The sequence below is a fragment of the Watersipora subatra genome, chromosome 1 (assembly GCF_963576615.1).
Source record: "Watersipora subatra chromosome 1, tzWatSuba1.1, whole genome shotgun sequence".
NCBI classification, from domain to species: Eukaryota; Metazoa; Bryozoa; class Gymnolaemata; order Cheilostomatida; family Watersiporidae; genus Watersipora; species Watersipora subatra.
In genome coordinates this window covers 31,304,460-31,330,230 of record NC_088708.1, presented here as the reverse complement: position 1 = coordinate 31,330,230, position 25,771 = coordinate 31,304,460, and the positions used below count along the sequence as shown (strand labels likewise).

Below are 25,771 nucleotides of genomic sequence, written 5' to 3'. Positions count from 1 at the left end.
TTTCTACCTTTTGGTACCTTTAGTTTCCTGTTTAAATTGAGTGCATGCATGGTCACAACTCACCAGCTGCCAAAAGATAGTAAGTAGCTCCTCCACAAGATGACAGTTATAAAAACTGCGAGGGGTAGTGCACTCTACCCTCAGCTGTGAAGTGCATGTTAAGAAGCCTTCAAAAGCTAAGCAGGAATAAAGGTGTTTGTTCTTCAGGTTATGAGAAGATGAGAGACTGCCTACTTGGTATTGAGTTCGCGGGATGGTGCCCACCGAGCAACAGGAGAGTGATGGGACTCTGCTCCGCTAAAGCTTTAGCTACAACTATCAGTGCTGACGAAAGGTTCCTCTGGGATGTGCCAGAAAACTGGACGATGAGTGAGGCAGCAACTGTGCCAGTCGTTTACTCTAGTGCTTATTACGCGCTTATCGTTAGAGGTCGCTTGAGAACCAAAGAGTCAGTGCTTATTCATTCCGGCAGCGGTGGTGTTGGCCAGGCAGCCATCGCCATTGCCCTAAGCCTCGACTGTCATGTAAGTACATGTGATTAGAGAATAAAGCTCACTAAAGAAATATTAGACAGATTTGGCTGAAGTGAGCAGTAAGTGCTAAAAAATTAGAAGGAGTGATTAATATTTATGCCAGCCATTTTATTATGATTCGCAGACTGATTGTGAGTAAGTGGATTTTTATAGCCTTCTAAAATGCAGCAGAAAAAAGTAATTCAAATCACAACTTAAACTACTCTGAAAATATGTTGTGGTTTAAAGTAAAAACTTTGCCAAATATAATTATTAAAAATTTATATCAAAAAGATACAATTTATATTACCAAATGTTATAGTAGAAACTGGAATGCACAGATGTCAAGGTCAGTCTTTTTGCTACTATAACACGACGTACACTAATTCTAGGATGTTGTAGCACCCTGTGTGCTCTAACCTTTAAAATAACCAACTCACTCTGTATTGACAGTAAGAGTTGTGCTCCTCTGACAGACTTTACACTCAGTCTTTTCTGCTCTAGTTTCCAAATAGTTTTACATATTTTTATTTCCATTATTTGCACTTTTTTTACCAAAAAATATATACATGTAGGCCGACTTGTATACTTTTGCTTAAAAACTTATAAACTTCACCAGCTAATTAAATTTGTAGTTATTGCAGTTTTACCTTAGTTATTATAATTCATATAAAGTTGGAGAACTATTATAAAATTGAGTTTATATTTTGTTAAGTACTTTGCTGACCATATGGCCTCCTGAGCAAAACGCATAAATATGTTCTTTCTAGTAGTCGTATATCAAACTTCCTAAAAATTTTTATTCTAAAAGCATCGGCAGCACTCTGGTTTGAGGTCTGGCAGCATTCTTGTTGCTAAAAGCATTGGTAGCACTCTGGTTTGAGGTCTGGTTTAAAGATCGACAGCACTCTGGTTTAAAGATTGGTAGCATTTACCATCATAATGCTCAACCAAGGTTCAATTTGGCACTTGGTTAATTTATTATATTTGTTTAAACAGCTAAAAAGCTTGGAGACAGATTTAACCACTAATTAGTATATGGCAATTTTTATTTTTTTTGCAGGTTTTCACTACAGTTAGTAGCGAAGAGAAACAGAAGTTTCTGCTGTCAAGGTATCCAAAACTAAAGAAAGAGAATATTTTGAACTCCAGATCGCAGATGTTTGAATTTGATGTGATGCGACTAACGAATGGAGATGGAGTGCAAGTGGTGCTCAACTCTCTATCAGAAGACATGTTACAGGCTTCCCTCAGAGTCCTCTCTCTACACGGAAGGTTTCTGGAGCTTGGAAAGTTTGATTTGTCCAACAACTCTTCTCTAGGTAATTAGAAATATAATTTCTTCTTAAAAAATATTTTCTATATATTCTTTTCTCTTACTCTCTGTTTCCATTAGTTTTGTCGTTATATGTATGACAAAACTTACTTTCCTCCAGGTATGGCTGTGTTTTTAAAGAACACAAGTTTCCATGGCATCTTGCTTGACTCCCTGTTTGATGAAGATAATATCGAATGGGAGGAAGTGAGACAGCTGGTGTCATCAGGAATAAAATCTGGAGTTGTGACACCTCTTAAGTATACCAAGTTTGAGAAATACCAGCTAGAGGAAGCATTCCGATTCATGGCAAATGGCAAACACATTGGAAAAGTTCTCATTCAGGTAGATATAGTATTACTGTTCATCATATATGTACTGGTGGCTTTTGTACAGATTGTTAATGATTTTCATGTGAGAATACTTACTTGCGTAGGTGAAGGATGAATTATTCAATCAAACAGAGGCAATCGATGTGCTGCCGAGATTTTTCTGCCATCCTGAAAAATCATACCTCATAGTCGGTGGTTTGGGTGGCTTTGGACTGGAACTTGCTCAGTGGCTTGCATCTCGAGGTGCCAAAAAACTGGTCCTCACATCGAGATCTGGTGTAAAAAATGGTTGGTAAAATAAACAACTGTTCTTTGCAATTCTCCATACTTCTCAACTAGTTGCATCTGAATAACAATTGGCATGTTCTAACAGGTGACCAATTAATCGAAATAACCAATGTCATGCTTTGACAGGTAACTGATGTATCTGAACAACTAGCATGTTTTGATAGGTTACCAATGTATATAAATAATCAATGGCATGAGTGACAGGTTATTAATGTATAGGAATACCAAATGGCATTCTTTGACAGGTTATTAATGTATATACATAACAACTGGCATGCTTTGACAGGTTACCGATGTATATAAATAAAAGTGGCATGCTTTAACAGGTTACCAATGTATATACGGTAAATAACAAATGGCATTCTTTGACAGGTTACCAAGCCAAAGTTTTGAAGCAGTTGCGCTGCCAAAAGGTGAATGTCATTACATCTACGAGAAATGCAGCGTGCTATACAGAAGCTGAAAAGTTGTTGCAGGAATGCATAAACATCGGACCACTTGGAGGGGTATTTAACCTGGCAGCGGTAAGTTGCATTTATTTCTTAAACTCGCCTTAACTTGATTTCTTCAGATATTTCCACAGGTTTGTGATGGCATCTATACGGTTTATTCTTACAGGTACTTGGAGATGCGATTGTAGGAAATCAGACAGAGTCTTCCTTGAAGGCTGTGCTGGAGCCAAAGGTCACGAGCACACTAAACCTTGACAGCCTGACAAGAGAACTCACTGCTGACTCCCTAGACTGTTTTGTCGTCTTTTCGTCAGTTGTAGCGGCCATGGGGAATAAAGGACAAATCAACTACGGCTTTGCTAACTCTGCCATAGAGAGAATGTGTGAGAAGCGTTACTCAGATGGACTTCCTGGTAAATATGACTGCAACGGTTTCATTTTGTAAAAGTTGTTGTCTCTTCCTTACGCAATCTTGTTAAATGTGTGACTGGGTTTAGAGTCAGGCACAAACACCAGAGCGGAACAAACCAGTTGAATGTAGCGTAGCAGTGGTTTTGGTAGACCACTGCTACGCTACATTATGCGTTACCCTTGGGTAGACCACTGCTACGCTACATTATGTGTTACCCTTAGGTAGACCACTGCTACGCTACAATATGTGTTACCCTTAGGTAGACCACTGCTACGCTACATTATGTGTTACCCTTAGGTAAACCACTGCTACGCTACAATATGTGTTACCTTTAGGTAAACCACTGCTACGCTACAATATGTGTTACTCTTAGGTAGAACACTGCTACGCTACATTATGTGTTACCCTTAGGTAGACCACTGCTACGCTACAATATGTGTTACCCTTAGGTAGACCACTGCTACGCTACATTATGTGTTACCCTTAGGTAGACCACTGCTACGCTACAATATGTGTTACCCTTAGGTAGACCACTGCTACGCTACATTATGTGTTACCCTTAGGTAAACCACTGCTACGCTACAATATGTGTTACCTTTAGGTAAACCACTGCTACGCTACAATATGTGTTACTCTTAGGTAGAACACTGCTACGCTACATTATGTGTTACCCTTAGGTAGACCACTGCTACGCTACAATATGTGTTGCCCTTAATTAGACCACTGCTACGCTACATTATGCGTTACCCTTAGGTAGACCACTGCTACGCTACATTATGCTTTACCCTTAGGTAGACCACTGCTACGCTACATTATGCATTACCCTCAGAAACGACACGTGGAATGACAATTCGATACAAATAGTACAGATTAGAAATTATTCACTGCAACTCATTCAGATACCAACTTTTGGTGCTGATATAATAACACGACCAAACGAGCTAGGGAGTTTTTATGACAAATGCATGTGCACACAACTTACGAAAATTATTCATCAACACTGAGACAAACCCTTGTCTGAAAATTTCATCAACAAATTTAACCATCGTTTTGTAGATTAGTTAAAGTATAATAACGATACAAAACACATATAGGCCTATTTAAATATGTTACCAAGTCTTTGTAAATTATCGAAGTTCTCTAAAAACTTACCCATCTGATCGGATTATACACAAATAGACAGATTTATTAGGACAAAAATCGTCACAAAACGCTTGAAAAGCTTAGTTTAATAAAAGTTAAGACCGGAAAATGAAACGGCGGTCGACAGAGAATAGAACGATCAAGTCAGGCGCATTTTGCGAAAAAATAACGTGCACATTTCACCAGTCTATGGCATTGTTTACTCGTAATCAAATTTATTCGAAGGTTTCTGTAACAAACGTAGACCGTTTGAGGCGTTAACCGATTTATAGGTACGAAATTGTGGTACACAGTTTATCAGCTTATGTTTTTTGTCTAATCACCGAAGGCTTCATTATTTAAGACGTTAGCCGAAATTCTTTACAACTTATGTACAAGCTAGGGCTGAACTACAACGCCCCTTTATGACGAGAACCTTTTTTTATTTCGCTCCAGTTTGCAGAAAACTTTAAGACGCGTGAACGGTCATACTTGCTTTATGTTAAAGATCTCTGCAAAATTGTGCATTGGTTTTCTATTAGTACTGTATTACTATTACTAAGTTTGGATATTCTTTTTGATACTTCTTGATATTGTTAGCTATGACGTTTTTAAATGTAAACAAAACTGTGCATTGGTTTTATACTATTACTATATTAATAATATTGGTTATTCTAATAATATCAGTGCATTTTACTTCTAATATTGGCCAATATTGCATTTCTCCTATTGCTGGGGGAGAGATATAAACATATAATATTTTCCTTTCATTATTGCTGTTTGTTGTATATAATAACACCCACACCCAGTACATTACAGCTACCATTGTAGTTATCCTATTGCACTGCAGTGCCATTTGACTGCTAATATTGCATTTCTCAACCATCAGTACCCTTTCTTTTTTCCAATATAACTTTGGTAGTGGGCTGTATGACAGTGGAATTTCTAGTTATTATTATTGATTCAATATTAATACAGCTTCTTGTTGATACACGGTAACAGCTAGGTTTAGTATTACGTATTGATATTGCAAGATATCATATAGTATATTGATATAGAAAGGATTTTAAATAGTAGCTTTGTGTAAATACATTAAGCTGGTAATATACAATATTGTATATTACCAACTTAGTATTGGTTATTACCAGCTTAGTATTGGTTATTAACAGCTTAGTATTGGTTATTACCAGCTTAGTATTGGTTATTACCAGCTTAGTATTAGATATTAACAGCTTAGTATTGGTTATTACCAACTTAGTATTGGTTATTACCAGCTTAGTATTGGTTATTAACAGCTTAGTGTTGGTTATTACCAGCTTAGTATTGGTTATTACCAGCTTAGTATTGGATATTAACAGCTTAGTATTGGATATTAACAGCTTAGTATTGGTTATTACCAGCTTAGTATTGGTTATTACCAGCTTAGTATTGGTTATTAATGGCTTAGTATCGATTATTACCAGTTTAGTATTGGTTATTAATAAATTAGTATTGGTTATTAACAGCTTAGTATTTGTTATTAACAGCTTAGTATTGGTTATTAAATGCTTAGTATTGATTACCCGTATTAACCGCTTAGTATTGGTTATTGATGATTGAATATTAACAGCCTCAATATTACATATTATATATTGATTATTGCTATAAATGTTAGAATTATTAGGTATGGAATTGGTGTTTGTGTATTGACCCCAAACATGGTGACTATTTGTTTTCGTGCTTCTAAATTTTTATGTAAAAAAATCTTGTTTAATTGTTGATTTCTATATTAAAACTTACTGCACTCTGATGGAATTTTCAGTTTTTCTATACACCTACCTCCTACTCTGTTCAAGGTCTGGCAATTCAATGGGGAGCCATTGCCGATGTCGGTCTGGTAATATCTAACCATGGCAACAACAGTACAGTAGTGGGTGGAACCTTTCCTCAACGCATTTTCAGCTGTCTGATGACCTTGGACAAACTGTTGTGTCATCGTAATACAGCTGTAGTTGCTAGCTACCTCGTCGCTGAGAAGAGGTCTACCTCGACTATTTATCAGAAGGATGTAGTGAAAACAGTCTTCAATATTCTTGGTAAATGCTTCAGTGTTTATATAGTGAACACAACTTTACAGAGAAACATTACAGCAGTAGAATATTTTAGCCTGTCTTGATAAGCTGTTGTTTTTGCGTAGTTGTCTCCCCGTCGAGCGTCGAGCAACAACAGCTTGTCACAAGACGTACTGCACCTGATGCATGAGCTGCACTTATAATGAGTTATTCTCTTCCGTCTATGCGGCTCGGTTGCGATGTTATGTCGGTCGCATTGGTAATCATAACGAATTTTGCACAAAAATTTATGTAGAAAAAATAAGATTATAACGTTTAACCAGCGACCAGTCTCTGCGGTAAACTTTAGTAAAATTTGAGAACTTAGGTAACAACAGCGACTAAACATGTCGTTATTTGTGCGCTCAGTCAGTTTTATTTCTATTTGTGTATCAGTCAGTTTTATTTGTTCTAATGGATTTTATTTTAAGTTTATTTTATTCTTAAGTTCTACTAAAGTTTATCACAAAAACTAGTCTTTGGTTAAACGTTGTAATCTTGTTTTTTTTTTCTACATAAATTTTTGCGTGAAATCCGTTATGATTACCAACGGAGCGACCGACACAACATCGCGGCCAAGCCGCGTAGACGGAAGAGAACAACTCCCTATAAGTGCAGCTGATGCATCAGGTGCAGTACGCATAGATATAGTAAACCCTAGATTGGCGAATAGCTATCAATACAATGGAGCAAAAGTGAGGCCTATAATTGGCTGTTGTTCTCACGACGTTACGTCGTAGTGATGTGCATCACAGCATCAAAGCCTTCAATTGAGCAATAAGTTTAGTAGTGGAATCACGCTTGGCATGCTAGTTTTTAAGTCATAAACATAACAATAAGACCAAATTCTTAGTGAAATGTCATCAGAAGAGACTACAACACCCCAGGTATATCCTGAATTGCCCATAACAAAACAGAACTTCAACTCAAAACAAGAAGTTCTCAACAATATCATAAGCTATCTATGCCGATTAAAGACACCAAGCTGAAAGCTGCTAGTAGAAAATAATAGGAAAATCATCATCATTTCGTCATTGGTTTTGAGTCAGCAGCCAAATCTGTACATGACATTGCTCAATATCTTTTCAGCAACTACCCTTACATCAACTACTTCCTAACCTTTAAGATCAACCAGGATCACATTGAGATTCTGCTTTCCACAATACGATCTAAGGGTGACTATAACAATAACCCGGATGTGCAGTGCTTTAGATCTGCACTTCGAGCACTGTTCATAAAAGCAGATATCACACCATGTCCCAATGTTAACTGTATTGATCTGGATGTGAGCAGGGCTGAAAAAACTGGCCAACTCCTGCTACATTCTCTGGCTAGAAAGAAAAAGAAAGAAGAGACAAAAGCTGAGGAAGGTGAAGATGAGGAGTTCGGTGATGAGGATTTTTTTCTAACTCAAATGTGATGAGCGTATCAAGTTCTTGACCGATGTCGAAGTAGTGGGAAGTAGAAATAGTGATGACATAACCCTAATCTCAGTTAAAAATAGAGGAGGATTGGTGACCAGATTGATAGGCCGAATATGAATTGCTGCAGAAAAGTGCCTACGTTCACACATGGAGAGCTGTGGTATCACACAGAGAGCTTTTAAACAAGTAACATCACAGACAGTAACATATATGTCTTATTACATAACCTCCATCAAGGTTTTACATGTACAGTGCATGCCAACAGTCTACTCAAAACTATATTAAATCGCTATACTAAAATCAGAAAACACTGCCGCTTCAAAGCAGGAATCTAGTTCAACCAACCTTAGACAAAAACTATCTCGTCTAGTTATTTTCAGTCATGTCTAATGGGTGTTTAATACAGTGGTCCAGCGTAACTGCTTCTAAACCTCATCTGATTCATTAGTTTGTTATTAGTTTAATTTCTATTTGGTCACTCTTTGTATTATCAATAATATAGAAGCTTCTAAATCATTGGTATTATTCATTACCATGTGTGTAAGATTCTTGCCTTTCTCATCCAAAGTCATTACAGTCATACTTCGACTTACGAGCTTAATGCGTTCAGAGACTGAGCTCGTAGGTCAATTTACTACTATCAACTACGCCAAAACAACAGCTTGTCAAGACAGGCTATAGAATATTGAAACCAAAGTAACATTTCCTCATTTTGACAGGAATGAGTGAGGATTCATCAGTGAATTCCCAAAGCACTCTGGGTAGCCTTGGCCTTGACTCTCTCATGGCAGCAGAAGTGAAACAGGTTCTCGAGAAAGAGTTCAACTTGAACTTCACAGCAGAAGAACTTCGAGTACTGTCTATAGACTCTCTGAAATCTGCTGCTGAAGCATTACCTCAATCAGAACAAGACATGGTTGAGTCTGTAAACTGAATAGGGTTTGAATAGAGAAGGTATAACGACAAAACCAGCCAGCCAACAGTCAGTAACCTCCTTCTATTAAACATGACAGTCAATTTTTATAGTTAGGTAAGATATCTGGTTGCTGTCTCTGCCTCATATGTCAACTGACTCCTTCCTATTTACTTCAAGCAGTGTGAAATACAGAAATGAATAGCATAACCAGCAAGGAACTAGAATTCCTGAAATTACCTTTGACTGAACATTTTGCTAATCCGTTTAGATTTGTATAATAAAATTTATTCACCTATGTACACTCATTTAATAGACAATATGTACTCAATTATGAAATAAAACCCACTGTGTTTATTTTTAATCACTGCATATTATATATTTTTATCTACATTTTTGTACTACATGTTATTAACTAGAAAATTAACTAACACACATATTAACAACGAATCAGTACTCCTGCAAACTTGTGATGTCATATTTTCTTCCTTTAATATAATAATAAAACTTCAATAAGCAACTCATCTCTTCTCAAAGGCAACTTGGTTCAAACAAAGCCTTCCCAGTTTTGTAATAGAATACGTTAGTCATACAAAGGTAATGCTACAAGACACAATTGCGAGGGCAGGGTGATAGAGCCCCGCAGAAAGGCGCTATCTTTCCAATTCAAAACTGGCCTGTAGAGTGGATGTGCCAAACCCCTAAAAGCATCAGTCCATATGTAGTTCAAACTGCTTATTATGGCAGCAACTGAAACTAGGTACAATGGAAGTCCTTTAGTGGTGTTCAAATCCTTAAGTCGGAAAGATAGTACTGCTAAATAGGTAGCTAAATAACATACTATTAAATTATCCTTATTTCAGCCCAGCGGTAGGCCTGGTGATATCTGCAATTTCCTTCATTTGTAATGCTATGTGTGAGGTGTACACAGTTGAGGTATGTGTGCGGTGTACCGGAATTGAGGTATGTGTGAGGTGTACACAGTTGAGATACGTGTGAGGTGTATACAGTTGAGGTACGTGTGAGGTGTACACAGTTGAGATACGTGTGAGGTGTAAAATATGAGGTATGTGTGAGGTGTACACAGTTGAGATACGTGTGAGGTGTGCACAGTTGAGGTATATGTGAGGTGTACACAGTTGAAGTATGTGTGAAGTGTACATAGTTGAGGTACGTGTGAGGTGTACACAGTTGAAATACATGTGAAGTGCACACAGTTGAGGTACCTGTGAGGGGTACACAGTTGAGGTATGTGTGAGGTGTACATAGTTGAGATACGTGTGAGGTGTACACAATTGAAGTACATGTGAGGTGTACAGAGTTGAGGTATGTGTGAGTTGTACAGAGTTGAGGTATGTGTGAGGTGTACAGAGTTTAGGTACGTGTGAGGTGTACACAGTCGAGGTACGTGTGAGCCGTACACAGTTGAAGTATGTGTGAGGTGTACACAGTTGAGGTACGTGTGAGGTGTAAAATATGAGGTACGTGTGAGGTGTACACAGTTGAAATACATGTGAAGTGCACACAGTTGAGGTACCTGTGAGGGGTACACAGTTGAGGTATGTGTGAGGTGTACATAGTTGAGATACGTGTGAGGTGTACACAATTGAAGTACATGTGAGGTGTACAGAGTTGAGGTATGTGTGAGTTGTACAGAGTTGAGGTATGTGTGAGGTGTACAGAGTTTAGGTACGTGTGAGGTGTACACAGTCGAGGTACGTGTGAGCTGTACACAGTTGAAGTATGTGTGAAGTGCACACAGTTGAGGTACGTGTGAGGTGTACAGAGTTGAGGTATGTGTGAGGTGTACAGATTTGAGGTATGTGTGAGGTGTACAGAGTTTATGTACGTGTGAGGTGTACAGAGTTGAGGTGCGTGTGAGCTGTACAGAGTTGAGGTACGTGTGAGGTGTATACAGTTGAGGTATGTGTGAGGTGTACACAGTTGAGATACGTGTGAGGTGTGCACAGTTGAGGTATATGTGAGGTGTACACAGTTGAGGTATGTGTGAGGTGTACACAGTTGAGGTACGTGTGAGGTGTGCACAGTCGAGGTACGTGTGAGCTGTACACAGTTGAAGTAGGTGTGAGGTGTACACAATTGAAGTACATGTGAGGTGTACAGAGTTGAGGTATGTGTGAGGTGTACAGAGTTGAGGTATGTGTGAGGTGTACAGAGTTTAGGTACGTGTGAGGTGTACACAGTTGAGGTACGTGTGAGGTGTGCACAGTTGAGGTACGTGTGAGGTGTACAGAGTTGAGGTACGTGTGAGGTGTACACAGTTGAAGTATATGTGAGATGTACAGAGTTGAAGTATGTGTGAGGTGTACACAGTTGAGATACGTGTGAGGTGTGCACAGTTGAGGTATATGTGAGGTGTACACAGTTGAAGTATGTGTGAAGTGTACATAGTTGAGGTATGTGTGAGGTGTAAAATATGAGGTACGTGTGAGGTGTACAGAGTTTACGTACGTGTGAGGTGTACACAGTTGAGGTGCGTGTGAGCTGTACAGAGTTGAGGTACGTGTGAGGTGTATACAGTTGAGGTGTATGTGAGGTGTATACAGTTGAGGTATGTGTGAGGTGTACACAGTTGAGATACGTGTGAGGTGTGCACAGTTGAGGTATATGTGAGGTGTACACAGTTGAAGTATGTGTGAAGTGTACATAGTTGAGGTACGTGTGAGGTGTACACAGTTGAGGTATGTGTGAGGTGTACATAGTTGAGATACGTGTGAGGTGTACACAATTGAAGTACATGTGAGGTGTACAGAGTTGAGGTATGTGTGAGGTGTACAGAGTTGAGGTATGTGTGATGTGTACAGAGTTTAGGTACGTGTGAGGTGTACACAGTTGAGGTATGTGTGAGGTGTACATAGTTGAGATACGTGTGAGGTGTACACAATTGAAGTACATGTGAGGTGTACAGAGTTGAGGTATGTGTGAGGTGTACAGAGTTGAGGTATGTGTGATGTGTACAGAGTTTAGGTACGTGTGAGGTGTACACAGTTGAGGTACGTGTGAGGTGTGCACAGTTGAGGTATATGGGAGGTGTACAGAGTTGAAGTATGTGTGAGGTGTACACAGTTGAGGTACGTGTGAGGTGTACAGAGTTGAGGTACGTGTGAGGTGTACACAGTTGAAGTATATGTGAGATGTACAGAGTTGAAGTATGTGTGAGGTGTACAGAGTTTAGGTATGTATGAAGTGTACAGAGTTGAGGTACCTGTGAGGTGTACACATTTGAGGTACATATGAGGTGTACACATTTGAGGTATGTCTGAGGTTTACTCAACTGACGTATGTGTTAAGGGTTCAGCACTTCCACTGGTTTTACAGGCTAGCTTTTTATTGGACAGTTAGAATTTTATGTAGGGCTCTATCACCCCGCCCTCGTAATTGTGTCTTGTAGCATTACCTTTGTATGACTAACGTATTCTATTACAAAACTGGGAAGGCTTTGTTTGAACCAAGTTGCCTTTGAGAAGAGATGAGTTGCTTATTGAAGTTTTATTATTATATTAAAGGAAGAAAATATGACATCACAAGTTTGCAGGAGTACTGATTCGTTGTTAATATGTGTGTTAGTTAATTTTCTAGTTAATAACATGTAGTACAAAAATGTAGATAAAAATATATAATATGCAGGGATTAAAAATAAACACAGTGGGTTTTATTTCATAATTGAGTACATATTGTCTATCAAATGAGTGTACATAGGTGAATAAATTTTATTATACAAATCTAAACGGATTAGCAAAATGTTCAGTCAGAGGTAATTTCAGGAATTCTAGTTCCTTGCTGGTTATGCTATTCATTTTTGTATTTCACACTGCTTGAAGTAAATAGGAAGGAGTCAGTTGACATATGAGGCAGAGACAGCAACCAGATATCTTACCTAACTATAAAAATTGACTGTCATGTTTAATAGAAGGAGGTTACTGACTGTTGGCTGGCTGGTTTTGTCGTTATACCTTCTCTATTCAAACCCTATTCAGTTTACAGACTCAACCATGTCTTGTTCTGATTGAGGTAATGCTTCAGCAGCAGATTTCAGAGAGTCTATAGACAGTACTCGAAGTTCTTCTGCTGTGAAGTTCAAGTTGAACTCTTTCTCGAGAACCTGTTTCACTTCTGCTGCCATGAGAGAGTCAAGGCCAAGGCTACCCAGAGTGCTTTGGGAATTCACTGATGAATCCTCACTCATTCCTGTCAAAATGAGGAAATGTTACTTTGGTTTCAATATTCTACTGCTGTAATGTTTTTCTGTAAAGTTGTGTTCACTATTTAGACACTGAAGCATTTACCAAGAATATTGAAGACTGTCTTTACTACATCCTTCTGATAAATAGTCGAGGTAGACTTCTTCTCAGCGACGAGGTAGCTAGCAACTACAGCTGTATTACGATGACACAACAGTTTGTCCAAGGTCATCAGACAGCTGAAAATGCGTTGAGGAAAGGTCCCACTCACTACTGTACTGTTGTTGCCATGGTTAGATATTACCAGACCGACATCGGCAATGGCTCCCCATTGAATTGCCAGACCTTGAACAGAGTAGGAGGTGAGTGTATAGCAAAAACTGAAAATTCCATCAGAGTTCAGTAAGTTTTAATATAGAAATCAACATATGAACAAATTTTCTTGCATAAAAATTTAGAAGCACGAAAACAAATAGTCCCCATGCATAGGTCAGTACGCAAACAACATTTACATACCTAATCATTCTAATATTAATATCAATAATCTTTGCAAGGATCATATGTTCAATACGTATAAGTACACCCAAAGCTACTATTCAAATGGATTGTAGCCAATAACTGCCAGTTTGTACTATTTACAATGGTTTGCGGTAGTCATACCACATGTCGTTTTTAAGGGTATCACAGAATGGTCTACCAACACTACTGATATGCCACAATGAACCGGGTTCTTCTGCTCTAGTGTTTATGCCTAATACTAAACCCAGTCACCTATTTAAAAAACCTGCGTAAGAGACGACAACTTCTACAGAATAAAATGGATTTAGTCATATTTACCAGGAAGTCCATCTGAGTAACGCTTCTCACACATTCTCTCTATGGCAGAGTTAGCAAAGCCATAGTTGATTTGTCCTTTATTCCCTATGGCCGCTACAACTGACGAAAAGACGACAAAACAGTCTAGGGAGTCAGCAGTGAGTTCTCTTGTCAGGCTGTCAAGGTTTAGTGTGCTCGTGACCTTTGGCTCCAGCACAGCCTTCAAGGAAGACTCTGTCTGATTTCCTACAATCGCATCTCCAAGTACCTGTAAGAATAAACCGTATAGATGCCATCACAAACCTGTGGAAATATCTGAAGAAATCAAGTTAAGGCGAGTTTAAGAAATAAATGCAACTTACCGCTGCCAGGTTAAATACCCCTCCAAGTGGTCCGATGTTTATGCATTCCTGCAACAACTTTTCAGCTTCTGTATAGCACGCTGCATTTCTCGTAGATGTAATGACATTCACCTTTTGGCAGCGCAACTGCTTCAAAATTTTGGCCTGGTAACCTGCCAAAGCATGCCAGTTGTTATTCATATACATTGGTAACCTGTCAAAGCATGCCAGTTGTTATGTATACACATGAATAACCTGTCAAACCATGCCAGTTGTCGTGGATATACACAAATAACCTGTCAAAGAATGGCATTTGTTATTTATATACATTGGTAACATGTCAAAACATGCCAGTTGCTATTTATATACATTGGTAACCTGCCAAAGCATGCCAGTTGTTATTTATATACATTGGTAACGTGTCAAAGCATGCCAGTTGTTATGTACATGTATATACCTGAATAACCTGTCATAGAATTTCATTTGTTATTTATATACATTAATAACCTATCAAAGAATGCTAGTTGTTCAGATACATCAGTTACCTGTCAAAGCATGACATTGGTTATTTCGATTAATTGGTCACCCGTTAGAACATGCCAATTGTTATTCAGATGCAACTAGTTGAGAAGTATGGAGAATTGCAAAGAACAGTTGTTTATTTTACCAACCATTTTTTACACCAGATCTCGATGTGAGGACAAGTTTTTTGGCACCTCGAGATGCAAGCCACTGAGCAAGTTCCAGTCCAAAGCCACCCAAACCACCGACTATGAGGTATGATTTTTCAGGATGGCAGAAAAATCTTGGCAGCACATCGATTGCCTCTGTTTGATTGAATAATTCATCCTTCACCTACGCAAGTAAGTATTCTCACATGAAAAACATTAACAATCTGTACAAAAGCCACCAGTTAAGATATAATGAACAGTAATACTATATCTACCTGAATGAGAACTTTTCCAATGTGTTTGCCATTTGCCATGAATCGGAATGCTTCCTCTAGCTGGTATTTCCCAAACTTGGTATACTTAAGAGGTGTCACAACTCCAGATTTTATTCCTGATGACACCAGCTGTCTCACTTCCTCCCATTCGATATTATCTTCATCAAACAGGGAGTCAAGCAAGATGCCATGGAAACTTGTGTTCTTTAAAAACACAGCCATACCTAAAAAAAAAGTAAGTTTTGTCATACATATAACAACGAAACTAACGGAAACAGAGTGTAAGAGAAAATAATATATAGAAAATATTTTTAAGAAGAAATTATATTTCTAATTACCTAGAGAAGAGTTGTTGGACAAATCAAACTTTCCGAGTTCCAGAAACCTTCCGTGTAGAGAGAGGACTCTGAGGGAAGCCTGTAACATGTCTTCTGATAGAGAGTTGAGCACCACTTGCACCCCATCTCCATTCGTTAGTCGCATCACATCAAATTCAAACATCTGCGATCTGGAGTTCAAAATATTCTCTTTCTTTAGTTTTGGGTACCTTGACAGCAGAAAATTCTGTTTCTCTTCGCTACTAACTGTAGTGAAAACCTGTAGAAAAACAAAAAAGTTCAAAATTATTAATATATAAATATGATAGCATGTGTGTTCAGCATGATAGCATGTTGATGTAGCATGATAGAATGACGCAAATATGATAGCATGTTCAGATATAATGAGATAAAAGAATGCTATAAGCCAGGTTAAAACTCACAACACCCAGCTTTGTAGACCATCACTCTACCGACAGCGCCATTTTACTACCTTCCTGTCTTTCAGAAACCCGTGAATTCTCTGCACCCTTATTCTCTGCACCCTTTTAGCGCGCCTGATGATCACTTACATTGTGTGTTAGTTTGCTGAATGTTATGCTCTCTAGTAGACAGTTAGGAATAAATTAATTAACTTCCTTCGCAAACAAGTTACTTATCGTAAGATCTCACTAAGTTTTTGTTGTTCGAGAACACTTGAAGAACCTTCTTAGCAAACTCTCAGAAGTTTTAGTGAATAAATAAATACAGTATTGTCTGTATATAATATTAATTATTTACTCTCAACACTGGTGAACCAAAAGGGCAGCAAAGAGAGGCGGCCAGAGAATAACAAAGAAGGAGATGAGAGCAGCTCAGAGTGTATGAAGGACAAGCCCAACATAATAGAGACAGACAACAAATGAGGAGTCAAATGCGCAAACAGAATATAGTTACATATGAGTATAATGATTATATATATTATTATATATAGTCATACATAGTGATTATATATTATTGTATATCTAGCTACATATAATGATTGGGGTAGAGAACTAAAACAGGCAAGAATAAAGCGAATGAATAAAAAGAGCGAAATTAATAACACTCAAGAAAGAGAACAGATACGGTAAGGAAAGATGCAAAGGATGCAAAAGCAAGACAAGTGCAACAAAGCATCAACAGACAGTAGGTGAGAGTTTGAAGAAATGACATGACTCAAAAAGAATGGCTAGGGCACTAGACCTTATCACTCTCAATTTAAACATGCATAGTTTAGAAACAAGAATGCTGCCAGACCTAAAACCAGAGTGCTGCCTATGCTTTTAGCAACAAGAACGCTGCCAGACCTCAAACCAGAGGTCTGCCGATGCTTTTAGACCAAGAACTTCTAGGAAGTTTGATTTACGAATACTAGGTCAGCCATATGGTCAGCAAAGTACTTAACAAAATATGAACTCATTCTTATAATAGTTCTCTAACTTTATATGAATTATAATATTAAAGTGAAAACTGTAACAATTATAAATTTGAAAGAGCATGATCAATGATTGGCTGGTGAAGATTAAGATTTTTCAAGCAAAAGTAAACAAGTATATATCCTTTTATAAAAAAAGTGCAAATAATGGAAATAAAAATATGTAAAGCTATTTGGAAACTAGAGTAGAAAAGACTGAGTGTAAAGTCTGTCAGAGGAGCACAACTCTTACTGTCAATACAGAGTGAGTTAATTATTTTAAAGGTTAGAGCACACAGGGTGCTACAACATCTTAGAATTAGTGTACGCCGTGTTATAGGATCATAAAGACTGACCTTGACATTTGTGCATTCAGTTTCTATTACAACATTTGGTAATATAAATTGTATCTTTTCGGTATAAATTTTTAATAATTATATTTGGCAAAGTTTTCACTTTAAACCACAACATATTCTCAAAGTAGTTTAAGTTGTGATTTGAATTACTTTTTTCTGCTGCATTTTAGATGGCTATAAAAATACAACTCTAACAAGCTTTATTCTCTAATCACATATACCTACTTGGCAGTCGAGGCTTAGGGCAATGGCGATGGCTGCCTGGCCAACACCACCGCTGCCGGAATGAATAAGCACTGACTCTTTGGTTCTCAAGCGACCTCTAACGATAAGCGCATAATAAGCACTCGAGTAAACGACCGGCACAGTTGCTGCCTCACTCATCGTCCAGTTTTCTGGCACATCCCAGAGAAACCTTTCATCAGCACGGACAGTTGTAGCTAAAGCTTTAGCGGAGCAGAGTCCCATCACTCTCCTGTTGTTCGGTGAGCACCATCCTGAGAACTCAATACCAAGTAGACAATCTCTCATCTTCTCATAACCTGAAGAACAAACACCTTTATTCCTGCTTAGCTTTTTAAGGCTTCTTGACATGCATTTCACAGCTGAGGCTAGAGTGTACTACCCCTCGCAGTTGCACAACATAGCAACAACTTAGCATCTCTAGGCAGCTGGTGAGTTGTGTGCATGCATGCACTCTTTGTGAAGTCAATTCGAAGAAGAAAAAAAGTGTGTATACCAAAAAGGTACAAATTTCACTCTAAATGTATTTTTGTGAAACGTTGTTTCATGCAAACCTAATCTTGCTAAACTTTCCTGCAACTGCAAGCAATGCCTCATGTTTGGCGATTAATAGATTAAAATGAAACATCAAGGAAGCAAAAACTTTAAACATCGCTCCTTCGTCTCTAAAACCAGGCATTAGAATGCCAAGCGCTACACATTTTTGCCAAACTATTAGGGGTTATGCAGTACAAAATGTAAAATAATATACCGTATGTATGGTAGGTATGTACGTAGGTATGTACAGTACCTGGAATTGACTCAGGAGCCAGCTTTCCTGTAGCGAGCATAACATCTCTAAAGTTGAGGGCTGCATAGCCTGTGGTGCAGAGTTGTTGAAAACTGCCTCCAGGTTCGCTGTGCTTGGTAGGGGCCTCCATCCAGCACAGACTAGAGAGACCCGATTTACTCGGGTTGTGGTTTACATTAGCCCATTGGCTACTCAGCTTGCCTGTCGTAAACAGAGTCATAAGGTATAGTACTCTGTATCAAAAGCTTCATATAACACACTCAATGTATATACGTATATATACATATACGAATATGTAGTTTTATAGTTTAATAAAACTACATATTCTACATAACTACATAAAACTACAATATATATAAAGCGTGTAGTTTTATATATATTGTAATTTTATTATATATATAGATATATATATCTTTATATATATAAAAAGATATATACATATATTTCATGCATGTATATAAAACATACAGTTTACATTATATATATATATATATATATATATATATATATTATATATATACATGTATATATATATAAAATGGAAAGGTATTTATATATATAAACCCCAGACTACTTTCTTACCTGCCTGCATGGGAAGGTATTTATATGAGCCCCAGACTCCTTTCTCACCTGTCTGCATGGGAAGGTATTTATATGAGCCCCAGACTCCTTTCTCACCTGTCTGCATGGGAAGGTATTTATATGAGCCCCAGACTCCTTTCTTACCTATCTGCATGGGAAGGTATTTATATGAGCCCCAGACTCCTTTCTCACCTGTGGGCATGGGAAGGTATTTATATGAGCCCCAGACTTCTTTCTCACCTGTCTGCATGGGAAGGTATTTATATGAGCCCCAGACTCCTTTCTCACCTGTCTGCATGGGAAGGTATTTATATGAGCCCCAGACTCCTTTCTTACCTATCTGCATTGGAAGGTATTTATATGAGCCCCAGACTCCTTTCTCACCTGTGGGCATGGGAAGGTATTTATATGAGCCCCAGACTTCTTTCTCACCTGTCTGCATGGGAAGGTATTTATATGAGCCCCAGACTTCTTTCTCACCTGTCTGCATGGGAAGGTATTTATATAAGCCCCAGACTCCTTTCTCACCTGTGGGCATGGGAAGGTATTTATATGAGCCCCAGACTTCTTTCTCACCTGTCTGCATGGGAAGGTATTTATATGAGCCCCAGACTTCTTTCTCACCTGTCTGCATGGGAAGGTATTTATATGAGCCCCAGATGCCTTTCTCACCTGTCTGCATGGGAAGGTATTTATAAGAGCCCCAGATGCCTTTCTTAAACACATTCATGACCAGGTCTTTTTCTTTGATTCTCCGCATTTCAGGGGAGTTAGCAGGTGGCAGCTTGTCAGGTCCAGCATTCAGAATACATCTGAAAATAATTTTTACAATTATTCAAAATGCTGTTTAATCTTCATATATGAAACAAGAATGAATTTCCAGAGAGAGAGTTCAGGATTGTAACAGATACATGTACACTAGAAAAATCAGCGGCTGGCAGACTTTGAACTTTGACAATTTTGAAATTAAACTCCGAGTTGCTGCTTTTCTGCACTTCTGTCAGCCCTGCTCTGCTGTTCTGTGGCAAGCCCTGCTATCATTCCGTAGTTTGCTAACGTTTGCAAGTTTAAGCAGCTAAAACTGTAAACATCAGTTTTTGAAATAATATCCTACTGGCCAAGTAATTAAAAGCAAAATAAAGCAAACGAACAGAATTTTATTCATTTATTTTCTACTTCCTAATTTCTGTTTTATTTATTGTAAAAATTTCGGAAAGTTTGAAAAAGGGAGCGGAAATAAAAAAACAGAGATTCAAATGTAATTAAATTCAATAATGGCTTTAGTTAGACATTACCTCAGCTTTGCTCCCATCATCTCCAGTCTTAAACAGTTGACTAGTCCAATCACACCATTGGCATCGTCAGCAACTATCCATAGCCTTTTGTCCTCAGTAGAAGTAAGAGAAGCCAATTTCTTTTTGAGTGGCTCCAGCCAGCTTGTACCAACACCAGATACTGATATCTCTTCTTCTTCTACGATTTAACATATATATTCAACGATGAACGTAAGGATTAGGACGGCGATCGCTGCCTAGACGCTGTGATACTAAAATATAACACAATGAAAAATGGTTTACCAAGTAGTTACAACCTCCTAGCCGCTTACCAGGTTCAAGCTGTATAACCCTCCAAAGCATCAAAGTCTGAACGGGGTCTTCCACTTGATAGACGAGCTGGAAGTCTCGATTCAACAACTGAACCATAGCCTTTAGTTCAGCATTATACTCGACAGTGAGCAGAAATCCACCAGGCCGCAGCATCTGCTTTGCTAACTCTATTCCATTGTCCACCTTAAATAATAACACTTGATCAATAGCAAAAAGCAAGTTGCTTAAATAGGCGTTTCTCAGCCAAAACAAAGAAGCTCTTTGTAACAACTAAAGGGAAGAAGGTACCTGAAAGAGATGGGAGCCAAGCACCAAATCGTAGTCTGTGGCGGGAAGCTGTTTGATGCTGTACTCTGATTGGGTGACAGAAACTCTTGGATTGGTGTGAGCAGCAGCATCATCATTGAGATTTAGCCACACTGTATACTCTGGACACACTTGCGATGTGTTGTCACAAAAAGCCAACACTTCCTGGTACCAGGGAGATTGGCTCGACCTTACCAGCTCTATGAATTTTACTTGATTAGAGGACCTGTCTTCAAAAACTAGGTCTAAGGCTGGCTTTGAATATTCAGGAGCAAAGATTGATCGAAGAAGAAGGTCATCGGTAACGTTAACAAGACCATGGCGAGAATCGATTGAGTTTTTTCCAATCGTGTGCAGGCAGTTGAGCAAAACAAACTTCTGGTCTCTAAGAAATATGTCCGCTGGAGTTGCTACATCTCTTTTGCTACTGGGCAACTCTGAGAGCTGCTGGATTAAAGGCATAGGCACTTCCAGGGCAGTTGCCTGGCCATCTAGGCACTTTAACTTCGATCTAGCAGCAGATACACAGCAGTCCAAGTAATCTTGCAAATACGGTGTTAGAGTGACTTTTCTTTCGTTAGCGACAAACTCATATGTTTGCAAAACTGGTGCTTTTTGACTTTTTCTCCTTGGCATGGCAGTCGTGCAAAGACCAAATATTTGAACTCCTGCTGTCTGAATGAGTTTTAAAGCTGGTTGTGTGATCACCTCGACTGTAACACAAAAAATTGAAAAGCCGTTGTGTTTAATCTGGTGATATGTCGAAATCGCTTCATGTATGCAAGGGAAGAAACTCCTAAAAAGCAAACATATTACTGACCTCTGTGACCTCCTGTGCATGATGCTTGAGGGACAAGTTTTCCAGGGTCAATTCTGACGTTGCTAATCCTTGTCGGTACTTGGAGAGACCTGTCATCGGAGCGGAGAATAGCCACCTGCAGCATTGTGTCTAGGAATGATATCCAATCATTGTCCCATTTCAACCAGCTGGAGTCTCCTACAGACAAAACCACCGCACTTTATGTTTCGCGTGTCTTCAAAGAATGCGCTAATTGTCAAACAGCAACAACTAAAAACAACCATTTTGCTGGCATTTTAAAACTCGCTCTTACCATTAGACATAGCCTGAAGAATTCCTTGAAACTGTCCTTCATACTCGTAACCTCTTAGCCTCAGATCCTGGTAGACATCCTCAGCATCAAGAGGTATCCCAGAAGATACCTCACTTGTTATTTTTGATGGGAAGTTGAACAATGCTTCCTTACCATTGCTGATTGCGCGGATCTGTCCAGACGCTTTCACTTTGTCATTCTCAATGACCTCAAATGCTCCAGTCGAAGGCAGCAAACTTACAAGTAGCACCACTTCTCCTGCGCAACATACATGTAAGTTCAAACAACCTTCTTTCTCAAGATTACTTTACTTTCTTATCTTCATAAATGTATCTGGATCAAGAGCTACAGGTTTTATTAGTGTTATTTTATGAATACAACACTTTCTTTTAGGCAATTCGCTTACCTTCCTTTTGAAGCATAGTAGCCTCCAATATTGCGATATTATCAAATCGCACTGGTAGAGTTGTGTACTCTTGTCCTAGTGAGAGAGCTAAAGTCTTCCAGGCCAGAACCAGGTAACCTGACATACATACGAAGGAGTTCAAGTGGTTGTGACAAGAATAAAGGATCAAACAGCTATGAATATTATAATAAACAATGTTTATTTTACACTTTATTCTATGTTTTTAGCTTTACGAGATACTCTTTGAATCTATAACTTTTTTTTTACTTATTTTCTAGTCTTTATTTAGTTTGTTAGATTCCTTATTTTTCCTAACTTTTTATTTTAAATTTTCTTATATTTATAGCCCTCATTTATTAATTATTGTACAAATAAAAGATATGGGCAGACAACTCACAAATAATAGTACAGGTATAAATTATTGCCCAGCTGGAATATTTGCATAATAAATCTACTTCTGGATTTGTTTTGCTGACAAAAATTTCAAACCAGTTAATCACATTTTTTTAATTTAATATCAGCTTTCAAATTTCTCTGATTAATGTGATTAATGAATGTGATTAACACATTCACACACTTTATACGGATTCATAGCACTTGGGTGTTTACATAAAAAGCTGGTTTTTGTGAAAACTTCTCAATATAAGTTACAATGCCATACTGATAGCTGTCAAATAGAGATAGAGACTGACCTGTAGCAGGGTACAGAATACGTCCATCAATCATGTGACCAACTAGATAGCGGTTTACATTCTCCTGGCTGTCCTCAAGAGATATGGAATACGCTACTCGCCCGCAACCATTCTCACCGAGCTTGAACTCAAAGTCTTTTTCCGTTGGTACATCATAGCTAATGGAGTGGTCCCAATGGATGAGTGATGAAATTGAGGGAGTCCCTCTGGATACTGGATAACTTACAGGATTATAAAGTGCTGACACTTTAGGATTAAATCCAACCTGGTACAACCTACAAATAATCGTCAGCAGTTCAATACCTAAGTCTGATATCTACACTGTTCCGCAAGAAATGAAGTTCAGTGACCTACGACCTCAAGTCTCAGAGATGAAACAGAGATGTCTGTTTTGTTAATGAACTTGCCTCCTGTAATATCCAGTTTACAGTAATCTGGTGGCAGTCATATTTTATGGCAGCCATAAAGATACCAAACAATTGTTTGAAGCACTTGAATATTCTAAAAGGAGTTTGCTGCTTACTTTCCGATTGCTTCAAAGAATGTGTTCAAATTATCCCCACAATTTTTCTTTTGGAGTCCAATATTTACGCTGTCCGGGCTCAGAGATCTTTTGAGCAAAGCCTGAAGGAGGGCATGAGGAGCAATCTCAACAGTCACTGCATCTGCTGGTATGAACGTCAGCGCTTCCTGTACAATAGAAACATAAGGTAGCGGAGTCTCTACATTATACAAAATTAATTTGCACTGCGATCTTCCTAAGTTAAAACCATCGCTTGTTGAGAGAAATATTTCCATAAGAGTCCACCACAATTCATTTATTTCATTCCACAGCAAAATGCTCCGAAGTAAATACTATAGAGAATTTCATACAACATTAAAATGAATGTATTATATAAAACCCTGTAAAACTAAATTATGTGTATGTAAAATATTGATCAATAAGTGATAGCTATTACAGTTACTTCATATTAGAGATGCATGAAGGATGTAGAGGCTCAGTAATATGTAGGTTTAGATGCAAAGGTAACTTACCGCAATTTAAACACTAACATAATATATACAGATATACTTTTATTATTTTTATATTTTATTACATTCTCTTTTTAATCTTCACCAGTTGTCTCAGTATTATTTACAAAACAACAATATTTTAAAAGACTTCAAATGTCATGTCGATCATTGCTTTGAATGTAGAGTTGAATATATGACCAAATTATACATCTAATGTGAGATAATTTGTATGTCAACGTGATCATAGGCAGAGATTTACTCTACTGGTGTAAGGATTTGAATGTACTGGTATGGTGGTAGTTGGACTCTACTGGTGTGAGGGTTTGAATGTACTGGTATGGTGGTAGTTGGACTCTACTGGTGTGAGAGTTTGAATGTACTGGTGTGGCGGTAGTTGGACTCTACTGTTGTGAGGGTTTCAATGTACTGGTATGGTGGTAGTTGGACTCTACTGGTGTGAGGGTTTGAATGTACTGGTATAGTGGTAGTTGGACTGTACTGGTGTGAGGGTTTCAATGTACTGGTATGGTGGTAGTTGGACTCTACTGGTGTGAGGGTTTCAATGTACTGGTATGGTGGTAGTTGGACTCTACTGGTGTGAGGGTTTTAATGTACTGGTATAGTGGTAGTTGGACTCTACTGGTGTGAGGGTTTCAATGTACTGGTATGGTGGTAGTTGGACTCTACTGGTGTGAGGGTTTGAATGTACTGGTATGGTGGTAGTTGGACTCTACTGGTGTGAGGGTTTCAATGTACTGGTATGGTGGTAGTTGGACTCTACTGGTGTGGTGGTAGTTGGACTCTACTGGTGTGAGGGTTTCAATGATACATTGATTAACTTAATTTAATGTGCTAGCTCAAATATTTTTTTGATATAAGGAAAATGCTGTTTGATAAATACATATGCTGCATTGCGCTAAGTATTTTGAAAAAATTCTAAGTTGTCTCCTCTATTATTTTACTGTCTACATTGAGAAAAGCAGACAACTCTTTGCAGATCTGTCACATTTTGTGGCTGTTCACCAAACTCACATGAAGATAATATTAATAACATTTTAGTTCAGCAGTTTCACGAGTAAGTTATAGATTTATAGATTTAGCTCCTTCCTTATCATATTACACTTGGGTGTAGAGTGTAATTGATTTGGTATTGAACAATTATAGACATGGAACCATGGTTGGATGTAGAGTGTAATTGATTTGGTATTGAACAATTATAGACATGGAGCCGTGATTGGATGTAGAGTGTAATTGATTTGGTATTGAACAATTATAGACATGGAACCATGGTTGGGTGTAGAGTGTAATTGATTTGGTATTGAACAATTATAGACATGAAGCCGTGATTGGGTGTAGAGTGTAATTGATTTGGTATTGACCAATTATAGACATGGAACCGTGGTTGGGTGTAGAGTGTAATTGATTTGGTATTGAACAATTATAGACATGGAACCGTGGTTGGGTGTAGAGTGTAATTGATTTGGTATTGAACAATTATAGACATGGAACCGTGATTGGGTGTAGAGTGTAATTGATTTGGTATTGACCAATTATAGACATGGAGCCGTGGATGGATGTAGAGTGTAATTGATTTAGTATTGACCAATTATAGACATGGAACCGTGGTTGGGTGTAGAGTGTAATCGATTTGGTATTGACCAATTATAGACATGGAACCGTGGTTGGGTGTAGAGTGTAATCGATTTGGTATTGACCAATTATAGACATGGAACCGTGATTGGGTGT

General features: G+C 38.2%; 2 protein-coding genes across 2 annotated transcripts in view; one reads left to right on the top strand and one right to left on the bottom strand.

Moving 5' to 3' along the window:
* LOC137386399 (fatty acid synthase-like) overlaps positions 1 to 9,346 on the top strand; it is a 32,660-nt gene extending 23,314 nt beyond the window's left edge. Inside the window, exons 24-31 of the mRNA XM_068072836.1 lie at positions 208 to 524; positions 1,576 to 1,834; positions 1,949 to 2,172; positions 2,264 to 2,447; positions 2,820 to 2,971; positions 3,066 to 3,312; positions 6,269 to 6,508; positions 8,667 to 9,346. Of these exons, the coding sequence (XP_067928937.1) occupies positions 208 to 524; positions 1,576 to 1,834; positions 1,949 to 2,172; positions 2,264 to 2,447; positions 2,820 to 2,971; positions 3,066 to 3,312; positions 6,269 to 6,508; positions 8,667 to 8,881 (1,838 nt within the window). The 3' untranslated portion in view covers positions 8,882 to 9,346. The remainder of the gene's footprint in view (positions 1 to 207; positions 525 to 1,575; positions 1,835 to 1,948; positions 2,173 to 2,263; positions 2,448 to 2,819; positions 2,972 to 3,065; positions 3,313 to 6,268; positions 6,509 to 8,666) is intronic.
* Positions 9,347 to 12,711: 3,365 nt separating this feature from the next.
* Positions 12,712 to 25,771, bottom strand: part of LOC137386383 (fatty acid synthase-like) — a 28,263-nt gene continuing 15,203 nt past the window's right edge. Inside the window, exons 14-31 of the mRNA XM_068072835.1 lie at positions 23,535 to 23,701; positions 23,012 to 23,286; positions 22,320 to 22,436; positions 21,914 to 22,171; positions 21,631 to 21,798; positions 20,784 to 21,514; positions 20,495 to 20,678; positions 20,184 to 20,361; positions 19,561 to 19,700; positions 18,307 to 18,507; positions 17,499 to 17,815; positions 15,504 to 15,762; positions 15,166 to 15,389; positions 14,891 to 15,074; positions 14,241 to 14,392; positions 13,900 to 14,146; positions 13,168 to 13,407; positions 12,712 to 13,069 (exon numbers count right to left, since the gene is read on the bottom strand). Coding sequence (XP_067928936.1) covers positions 12,855 to 13,069; positions 13,168 to 13,407; positions 13,900 to 14,146; positions 14,241 to 14,392; positions 14,891 to 15,074; positions 15,166 to 15,389; positions 15,504 to 15,762; positions 17,499 to 17,815; positions 18,307 to 18,507; positions 19,561 to 19,700; positions 20,184 to 20,361; positions 20,495 to 20,678; positions 20,784 to 21,514; positions 21,631 to 21,798; positions 21,914 to 22,171; positions 22,320 to 22,436; positions 23,012 to 23,286; positions 23,535 to 23,701 — 4,257 coding nt within the window. The 3' untranslated portion in view covers positions 12,712 to 12,854. The remainder of the gene's footprint in view (positions 13,070 to 13,167; positions 13,408 to 13,899; positions 14,147 to 14,240; positions 14,393 to 14,890; positions 15,075 to 15,165; positions 15,390 to 15,503; positions 15,763 to 17,498; positions 17,816 to 18,306; positions 18,508 to 19,560; positions 19,701 to 20,183; positions 20,362 to 20,494; positions 20,679 to 20,783; positions 21,515 to 21,630; positions 21,799 to 21,913; positions 22,172 to 22,319; positions 22,437 to 23,011; positions 23,287 to 23,534; positions 23,702 to 25,771) is intronic.